The 9565-nt window shown below is 49.0% G+C and overlaps 5 protein-coding genes across 5 annotated transcripts; 3 read left to right on the plus strand and 2 right to left on the minus strand.

Moving 5' to 3' along the window:
• Window positions 1–324: 324 nt before the first annotated feature.
• Window positions 325–1611, plus strand: DSM5745_05368 (uncharacterized protein; the record flags this gene model as incomplete). Its single annotated transcript, XM_026747384.1, has 4 exons — window positions 325–452; window positions 503–777; window positions 828–969; window positions 1026–1611. The coding sequence occupies 4 exons, from the start codon at window positions 325–327 to the stop codon at window positions 1609–1611; spliced, it is 1131 nt and encodes a 376-aa protein (XP_026604864.1).
• A 798-nt stretch (window positions 1612–2409) lies between these two features.
• On the minus strand, window positions 2410–3738 carry DSM5745_05369 (E3 ubiquitin-protein ligase RNF103; the record flags this gene model as incomplete). The annotated part of the gene is made up of 2 exons (XM_026747385.1): window positions 2410–3550; window positions 3605–3738. 2 exons carry the CDS (start codon window positions 3736–3738, stop codon window positions 2410–2412), a joined length of 1275 nt encoding a protein of 424 aa, XP_026604865.1.
• Window positions 3739–4354: 616 nt separating this feature from the next.
• On the plus strand, window positions 4355–5156 carry cyp3 (putative peptidyl-prolyl cis-trans isomerase; the record flags this gene model as incomplete). The annotated part of the gene is made up of 4 exons (XM_026747386.1): window positions 4355–4409; window positions 4554–4711; window positions 4776–4913; window positions 4965–5156. The coding sequence occupies 4 exons, from the start codon at window positions 4355–4357 to the stop codon at window positions 5154–5156; spliced, it is 543 nt and encodes a 180-aa protein (XP_026604866.1).
• Window positions 5157–5241: 85 nt separating this feature from the next.
• DSM5745_05371 (alanine--tRNA ligase) lies at window positions 5242–8408 on the minus strand (the record flags this gene model as incomplete). Its single annotated transcript, XM_026747387.1, has 6 exons — window positions 5242–5415; window positions 5476–7884; window positions 7948–7983; window positions 8039–8065; window positions 8116–8261; window positions 8315–8408. 6 exons carry the CDS (start codon window positions 8406–8408, stop codon window positions 5242–5244), a joined length of 2886 nt encoding a protein of 961 aa, XP_026604867.1.
• A 279-nt stretch (window positions 8409–8687) lies between these two features.
• On the plus strand, window positions 8688–9353 carry DSM5745_05372 (uncharacterized protein; the record flags this gene model as incomplete). Its single annotated transcript, XM_026747388.1, has 2 exons — window positions 8688–8790; window positions 8863–9353. 2 exons carry the CDS (start codon window positions 8688–8690, stop codon window positions 9351–9353), a joined length of 594 nt encoding a protein of 197 aa, XP_026604868.1.
• Between the last annotated feature and the right edge of the window lie 212 nt (window positions 9354–9565).

The raw sequence follows: 9565 nt of genomic DNA on the forward strand, positions 1-9565 counted from the left end.
TGGTACTTGTACTACTCGAGGTACCTTTATGAACTTCGTTGCCAGCATTTAATCCAGCGCACAGCTACCTGGCGGAGGCTGGAGCATGTGCTTGGATTTGATCACGTGCGGAAGACTGGCTCGATGGGATCCGGGGAACATCTTAGTAGTATCTCGAGTCAGCCCAACAATAGTCTCCATTATATGATTATCTTTATAATATCGTGGTAAAACGGCTCACCTTCTCTTCGAAGTTCTCTTTCTACTCTTTAAACAACCTTACCCCTGTCACTTTAGCAAAATTGGCGAGATCAATCATTCAAATCCCACCGATGTGCCATTCCAATGCCGCCATCAAGGCCGCTACTTCATAGCCGTCGATTACTGCCACAGAATAAGTCGAAGTCTCGCGGCTTCGTTTCAGGTCCAACCAACATAGGCTATGTGAGATTGATCAAACGGCCGTGGTCCAGGTATGCACTTTATAGCAACACTAATCTTGCAAGCGTGCTAATGATAAAAGAGCGTTGATTCCGCATATATTGTTCGCTGGCACCGCCCTCTATATCTGGCAGTCGATTTTTCTGGCGCACAATGATAACAGCAATGTAAAGTCGCGGAAATCTTCTGAGAAACGTCCTACGCAGGAGAAAACAGTCCGGGGCCCTTCAAGACCTGTTTTCATACCGACTGGCTGGGCACGGTTACAGGAAGGCAAGTTATACGCAGCCTCGGATCCCGAGTGGAAGGAATTTGCCAAGATCTCCAAAGATGATGGAAAGCTCCGAGCGCTCAAAGGTGATATGTTATCTCCAACCCCTACGTGGCTCCGGCTCTGACGCTAGTAGATGAGTTGATATCTGTTGCCCTGAATGAGGCATCGCGATCAATTTCACTCTCGCGCATGCTCGGAGCGCCTTTTACGATAGAAGGGCAATGGCTACAACCGCAGTTCCCTTCTCGAGCCAAAGCCGCTTACTTTCAGTCAGGGTGAGCATAGTTCCAACTTACCGATCTCAGATTTTCGGACTCTCATCAGTGCATAGATTATTATTTACCGACACCGCGGTCGCCTGGGTTTCGAAGCCCGTCTCAACAGTACGGGCGTCTTACGTGGCCCTGGCCGCCCTTGATGCGTATTCAGTCCTCTGGGGGAGATTTCATGGCCAATTTAGCGCTAAGAGCTCGGTTGCTGATCGAGCGTTGGGATTGTCAGACTATCCCAGGACAATATTACCTTCGGACTTCAAAACACTGGATAAGCTGGGTGATGCATCGCGACCAGAACCACCGAACAGGCCAAACCGAGATGATGGCACGCAGCTACAATCTTCATTCCTTTTATCTACGCTACGGTGGCTACCTCTGCCAAAGTTCAGCCCTGGTTCGGATTTTCACGCAGCTTCGCTGGCGTTCAAGGCTAAAATAAACCAATGCCTAGAAATGAACTCGCGTGCTCATCGCCAGGGAACGTTCTCCATTCGTGGGCCTGTGGGCCTAAGGGGCTCACTCGGTTTCTGCAGGGTCGAGGTGGATGCCGAGTACGACCCAGTGGCCTCGGAGTGGGTATCTGTCACTATGCACCTCAAAGACGTGTTTTTCTTCCAACAACAGCCTCTTGGGGGTAAATGAGCGTTCACTATACTCGGCAGCTGTGGCTAATGTGTACATATTCATAGAGTTGCAGACAGAACCCTGCAATGCCATGGTTTTAGCTTGAATGTCTTCAGGTAGGGACAACCGTCGCGCTCCATGTATAAAAATGATTTCTCAAATCCATCGCTGGATACTGTAGCTCATGCTTAGAATCATGTACGTCCTCCGTAGCCGCTCCTCTGGACAATGGACGGCCGTTAGGAGGGTGTTGGCCTCTAACGCCTGGACCATTTTCGGTTAATGTGCCGGAATTCGAATACAGAGCAGAAAGAAGCCCAATTACGAATTCAATAAATCTTCCCATGAGCAGGTCAAAGAGGTTTTTTATGGGTCCACTTTGACAGTGCGGATAAAAGACCACGGTCCCTGGGCTTGTTAGCAAAATATAAAACACACTTCGATATTCTGCAATCCTTTTGTGCAGGCCAGATTGCACCGGGCACCCTCAATCCCAGCAACATTCTTCATATTGCTAAAGATAAGAGTGCAGATATAAGGAACAAATCTGCGAACGGCAATACATGACCTTAAGAAAACCATACGCCTATCAAACAATTCCCATATGGTGGTGATATCAACAAAAAACTGCCCACAAATTTGTAGGCCAAACAATAACGACGCTATAGAACTCCGGTCAAATAAGATGTCGTTTATGAAAAGCCAAGAGCGCTTATGGATGCATCATAACCAGTGACTGAGATACCGCCAAAAACATTCCAGATGTCAATGTACGGGTAGAACACTAGAACACGGTCCAAAGATCCTCAAGTGGAATTACTGAGCTTGCCCAGCCTCCAGCTGGCTTGGTGTTCGCGGGTCATTGAGGCGTGAGATGTCAGTGGAGGTTGCAGAAGCATGACCTCTGTCCCTGGGTAGGTTGCGGAAACTGAGAAATCGTGAGAACATTGTTGAGTTCCGGCTTTCGTCTCCGGAACGACCTTGGTCAGTAGTTGTTTCTCGCCTGAAAAGAGGTCGCCCCCAGAAACTGTGGCCTGTACGTCGAGGTTCTCCGACAACAGGATCAGAGGCCCTTTGCAAGGACTGTCCAGAGAATGTCACGTGTGCCCGAAATGGGTTGATTCCTCTGATAAAAACAGCCGGTGGTTGATTTGGTACTGACACCCGGCGGGCCGCGCGGCGACGGTCGTTTGTGAAGGATGGGTCGGTGGGCTCAAGGCGAGGCTTGGGTGTATAATAATCTGCCTTGCACAGCGGACATGAGGCTCGTCGACTTGTAAGCCACGGGTCGACACACGAGGCGTGAAAGGCATGACCACATGAGAGACCGCGTATATCGTCGTCGTCTTCAATGATATCCAGACAAATCGCACATGAATCTCCAGGGCTTGCGGCAAGATCCGTTTCAACCGTGGTGGGGAAGAGGATATCAACATCATCTTGAATGGTTGTATAATCAGCCTGCTTCCTGTCCTGCGTATCGTTTCGATCCAAACTGGCCCTAGGGGGCGCGTGGCTAGGCTGTGTGAAATCCTTGAGACTCTTCTCTTCCGCTTGTTGGGATGGGTCACCATCATCAACAAACGTTGGTGGCTGGGACGTTGTTGACTCGACTTTCCCGTGGGATTTAATACCAGACGCAGCCAAGGGCGATGCAGCGCCGTCTGGGAGGGACTGTTGATCGTCTTGTTGGGTTTCATGAACGTGCCCAGTATCAGGGGCGGATATACCGCCAGCAATTGATAGTCCCGCATTTGCCCGTGAAGACCTCCACAGCTTATACTTGGTAAGCGGGAATCGTTCGTTTACTTCGTCCATGGTCATCAATTTCTTTTCCCTTCTCCTCCGATGAGTTCGTGGCATGGCGACCAAGTCTATCGGTTCGCCAGTCTCTTCGCTGCGCAACTGGCGGTTTCGCTGATTATATCTGAAGCAGTACTTCACACCAACAATAATCCTACAGTTTATTATGAATATTATTACTTGAATGGCATAGGCTCTGAGAACATACCATAGGTTTGTGAAGACGACCCCAAAGCCAAGTGCAACAAAAAATAGTAGCGGAGAACTAGTGGGGCTTGAGCTGCCATCACTGTTAGAACTGTCGCCAGTGGGCTGTGAGGAGGAGCCTGTTGTTGAGGACATCTCGATGACCGGATTCGCCCGGGGCTCAAAGGTTCGGGGATAAGCAAAAGGGCGTTGACGAGATGTGGTGGTTCTTAGTAACGGGACTGGCGTCTCCAATTCACCTCTCCAATATGTGGTGATTGACAGCCAAGACAGAAAGCCCCAAGAGATGATATCGGCAGTCACAGTTCAGTTCATCGAGATCAAGAGAGCAAGAGAGCAGGTAAAGGAACACCGAGTAACGAGCACTTGATGGCGCATTACTAAGAGCAGCTGCTATCGGAGCTGCAACGGCCCTGGCCTGATCCAATATGCGCGGTTTCAGCAGGTTGGCAATCATATGCTGGTAATGGAGTTAGGTTCATGAAAAGGAGGAGGGTTTCCGCCTTCCAAGGGTCGATAAGAGATGTCCTCGATCACGGGACGATCTCCTTGTGCCAAGTTTTAGGCCAGGGTCCAAGACTCTGGGCCCTGTCCGAACTCCGCCGGCGAAAAGAGCTATGCTCTCACAGGAAATTCGGCCCGGAATCCGACTGGCTGGGACCTGGAAGAGAACTCCGTAAGACTACGCTGGGCAGAGTGCTTATATTCTTTTGTCTGAAATCACCTCTCAACTTTGACGGAGGGCCCAAAAATGAGTAACAATACTACCAGCAACCCAATCGTGTTCTTTGATGTTGCTCTCGGTGGTAGGTCTACCCGCATATTCTTTCCTCTCAGTCGTATACTTCCTTGCCCAAAATCCATGTATATTGCTAGTAAGGGTGTCGGATCGTACGGGGACTGGAGCTGGTCGAAACATCGCATGCATCAGGGAGCCAGCTAATAACCAGGCTTCTCTACAGGTGAGCCGTTGGGTCGTCTGAAATTGGAACTCTTCGCGGATGTGACTCCTCGAACTGCTGAAAACTTCCGTCAGTTCTGCACCGGAGAGAGCAAGAACCAACAAGGCCGACCTCAGGGCTACAAAGGCAGTAGATTCCACAGAGTAGTAAGTATTCCACAGTTCTCGAAGGGCTCAAATGCGGATTTTAAGCTTTGCTCTCCCGGTATAGATCAAGGACTTTATGATCCAAGGGGGTGACTTCATCAATGGCGATGGCACAGGCTCGTGTACCATCTATGGCACCCCGAAGTTCCCAGATGAGAATTTCGCTCTCCGCCATGATCGTCCAGGGTTACTGAGCATGGCTGTAAGCGTCCCTGCTTCAAATTGGAGTCGACAAAACAACTGATACTGCTAGAATTCTGGACCGAATACAAACGGCTGCCAGTTCTTCATCACGACGACTGCGACTCCGTTTCTAAACGACAAACATGTTGTCTTTGGTCAAGTAGTTGATGGAGTAGACATCGTGCGAATGATTGAGAATACCCGCACCACGAGGGACAAACCAAATCAAGATGTCACCATCATTCAGTGCGGGGAGATGTAGAGAGAAGAAGCTTCATATAGAAAACTTTTCATTTCGTGTAAAGTATAGAAAAAATCTATTCTGACATGCCAAGTCATTACCGAGACTACAGCTTGAATCTGCTAAGGTATTCCGAAGCCAAGTCTATGGCATCATCAACCTTTTCAGGATTGACACCGTTACCAATAGAAGTAGGGCCTTTGCCTCCGGCTTTGCCCCCAACCGCTCTCGAAACAGCGGTGGACCATTCACTGGCAGACGCACCCTGGTCACTAACCGCCTGTAGATCAACTTGTTAGATAACTCACAAGAGGGGCACAAGAGGTGTAGGGTAGCTAACCTTCGGGACGTGACACCCGTGCGCTACACGACCGTCTTCAACACTGGGAGCAAGGACATATACCATCTTATCCGCGAGCTTCGTTTTCACATAAGTCAGAGATTCACTGACAGCCTTTGAGTTTGCGGATATCGGAAGCTTAGCAATAAGCCAGGACTTGTCCGCATTTTCCGGAGCCGCGAAATACGAGGTGATGCTCTCGACGGCCTTCTTGGACTCGAGTTTCTGTTGTGCTTTCTGCTCGTCAATGATCTTTTTGTTGATTTGTGTGAAACGCTCGCGGAATTTTGATTTCCGTATTGCAGATATCGACAGCTGGTTAAGCTCGACCTGGATCTGTTTCGCATTCTGTTCTTTGGCGGGTCCAGAGGGCATTGCCTCGAGGTGGTCCAGACGCTTCTCAAACTCAGCTGCGATACGCTGCACTTCGTAGGCGTCTTCCCCAGTGACAGCAATGATTCTGCGAATACCTTTTGCGATTCCACTTTCTTCCAGGATGACCAACTCCTTGATATCCCCTGTCTTTTGCACATGGGTACCACCACAGAATTCGATGCTGACCTCTGCCCACCGCGGGTCTCCGACGTTCTTCAAGATTTCATCCAATTCAGCTCCCACAGAAACGACACGGACAGGATCAGGATAAGTCTCGCCAAACACAGCCCTCACGCCCGCAATGTTTCGGGCGACTGCAAGGGGGACCTCCTTAGAGTACACCAAGCAATTGCGTCGAATATATTTAGTTGACAATTCCTCGATTTTGGCCAAGTCCGCATCCGCGATGGGCGATTTATGAGAGAAATCAAATCTTAATTTTTCCGAGGAAACAAGAGAACCCTTCTGCTCGATACCGTCTCCCAAGACCTCTCTCAAGGCAAAGTTCAGAATGTGTGTTCCGGTATGATTATTCCTGATGGGCCACCGCCGGAGCTCATCGTATTCGCAGATGACGGTATCGTCGACGGTGAAAGAGCCATACTTCATGTAGCCCGTGTGTAGGACGTAACCAGCATACAGCTGGACATCCACAACATCAAGCTCAGCTTGCCCATCGATGATGATTCGTCCTGTATCATTTTCCTGTCCACCTTGTTCAGCGTAGAAGTTGGTGCGATCGAGGATAACGCCAACTTGCTCTGATCCGGGTATGCTTTGAGTAGACGTATGGAAAGATTTTGCGTGATAGATAGCCTTGATTTGAGCGGTGACATTTCCTTTCTCGAATTTGGCACTGTCATCAGTTTTGGGCACATTGTTCATCCTTTCAAGTTTCCCCAAGTCATGAACGTCAAGTTTAACGCTTCCAGTCGTTGTTTTCTTCTGGCCTTTGCTAGCCTCCTTGGCCTTTGCACGAGCCTCCTCGAACTGGCGATCATCTATATCGAGACCACGCTCTTCGGCCATGATGCGGGTCAAATCGACTGGGAAACCAAAGGTGTCATAGAGTCTCCAAACATCTGCTCCGTGCAATTTGTGATCCCCTGTAGCCTTGGCCTGATGAGCATACTGCTCAAACTGACGCTCTCCACGATCTAACGTTTTTGCGAAGGATATTTCCTCCTCGTCTAATATTTCCATGACATCCTGTTGCTTTTGCTTCAGCTCCGGAAACATGTCGCCGAGCTGGTTCACAACGGTAGGCACTATTTTCGAGAAGAAGCTTCCAATTTCAACCTGGAAATATTTCCGGGCGTACCGTGCACCCCTACGCAGTACACGGCGAATGACATAGCCGCGACCCTCGTTATTTGGCACCACACCGTCTGATATCGCGAACATCAAAGTTCGGACGTGGTCTGCGATCACGCGGTAAGCAGTGTCAATCCCATCTACATCATCCGTTCCGAAACGGCCCTGATATTCACGTGCCCCAGTGATGTTCTGAATAGTTTCAAATATCGGACCGAATACATCAGTGTCGTAATTTGACGATTTGTCCTGCAGAACAGACACAAGCCGCTCGAAACCCATTCCAGTGTCCACATGTTTGTTCGGCAACGAGCGCAAGGACCCATCGGTTTCGCGGTTATATTGAATGAAGACATTGTTCCAGATTTCCAATACGTTCGGGTCGTCCTGGTTAACAAGAAAGGCGGCATTACGTCCGCCAATCCGGTCATAGTGGATTTCGCTACAAGGTCCACATGGGCCTTGATCTCCCATCTCCCAGAAATTATCCTTCATGTTTCCGGGTAGGATATGATCTTCGGGGACACCCGCGGCTTTCCAGAGCGCCTTGGCTTCCAAGTCGGGTTCTAAGCCACCTTCTTTATTTCCTTCGAAGTAGGTCACGTATAGACGACCGGGGTCGAGTCCATACACCTGCGTCAGCAACTCCCAGGAATAATGAATGGCCTCCTTCTTGAAATAGTCGCCAAAGCTCCAGTTACCAAGCATTTCAAAGAATGTCTGTGCAAACAGTCAGTCAGGCTAGCGGTGAGTATCCCGAGTCAGAAAAGAGATACGCCATACATGGTGGTAGCTATCTTTCCCAACATCATCCAAGTCCTGCATGACAAGGGTTAGCCAGTCCTTGCCGTGGTTGTATACGGCGCAAACAAACATTATGTTTTCCTCCTGCGCGAATGCACTGTGATTATGTTAACAACTGTCCAAGGAGGTACGAGTCGGGCCTTAGACTTTTTGGGAGTTGACGGCACTCTTCAGTTGCGCAAAATCTGAATTTGGATTCACTGTACCCAAAAAGATTGACTTGAACTGATTCATGCCCGCATTCGTGAATAGCAGAGTAGGATCAGATAGGGGGGCGACAGGGGATGAAGCAACTATTAAAGGCAAGTCAGTCTATGACCTTTTCTTGCAGTCGCCCGAAACATACCGAACGTATGGCCATGCTTCTGAAAGTATTGGAGAAAAGTATCGCGAACAAGTTTGGATGTCCATGTTGGCTGGTCTGGGACGGTCGAGGCCATGGCGAGTTGTAGTTTGCTCGTTATCGGATGTGGGATGGGTGAGGAGGGGACCGAGGGGTTGAGGGTGTGAAATTTATCGAATGTTCTAGTGTTTGATCTGAGGAGGGGGGGATGAGTCAAACCCCATAAAGTCTTCGAGAACCTCGCTACGAGCATCAAGCCATCCGCTCAGATATAATCACAGGCCCTTGCGCTTCTGTCCGATCGTTGAAAATAGTATGAAAGTGCGTCGCTCGCTCTTTGATAAGACCTCGTTCCTCCTGCTGTACTCTTGAAGGGATGGCGCATCAGTCCGATGTTGCAGTCCACGGAAGGAAACGCCCCGCCGACGGGGAGCTTGATGGTCAACCTCTAACGAAAAAGTTCGGTCAGCTACAGATAGGTACGCAGCAACAAGGGTTGTATCAAATCTAGATTAGACGGCACCCGATGCTGATTTATTAAACCCTCTTAGGGCCTCTTGCAACGCTTCATCTGCTTAGTGGCCGGTCGGAGCAAGCTCGACGTCTACCAAATACATTACAAAGACACAACGACGCGATGTTACTGGATGACACAGCAACCACTCTTTATATCCATGATCTTGAGCAGGAATTGGCAGAGGCTGAGGCTCTTGAGGGTGCTCTGACAATCCTACCCGGGCTAGAAGGCAGGCTATCAATGACAAAAATGCTGGTAGCAGATAATAGCAAATCCCCGTGCAACGAGATAGTTCTCTACAGGGAGCCTGAATCGCTCTCAATTCCAAAAGATAAGGATCAGGTGCGACGAGCTTTAATAGAGACCAGAGAAAGAGCTAGGTCGGGTCTTCACAAGCTTCAAGGCGGTATGCAGCAGAAAAATGATTCTGGATATACATCCCAGAATAATGTTCGTGACAAGGACCATGCGAACCACAGGGACGCTTGGAGCGAGGATGTTATGGATATTGATGCAGATGTGTAGCTGTCACGTTGTGACAACCGTGGCAGCACCATACTGATGTTCGCTACCGCCCTTAGTCCATATTACTATCTAGCTAGCTAGCTTATTTTTAAAGAAAAATTAACTAATTTTTTTTCTAAAATTATTACTGCTTAACAATAGTAGCATATCTATTGTAATAAGTTAAGTAGCTTACTTAATAACTTAATTAGGATCTGTAATTAAGCCAGGCC

The sequence above is a fragment of the Aspergillus mulundensis genome (genome assembly GCF_003369625.1).
Source record: "Aspergillus mulundensis strain DSM 5745 chromosome Unknown scaffold_4, whole genome shotgun sequence".
Classification (NCBI taxonomy): Eukaryota; Fungi; Ascomycota; class Eurotiomycetes; order Eurotiales; family Aspergillaceae; genus Aspergillus; species Aspergillus mulundensis.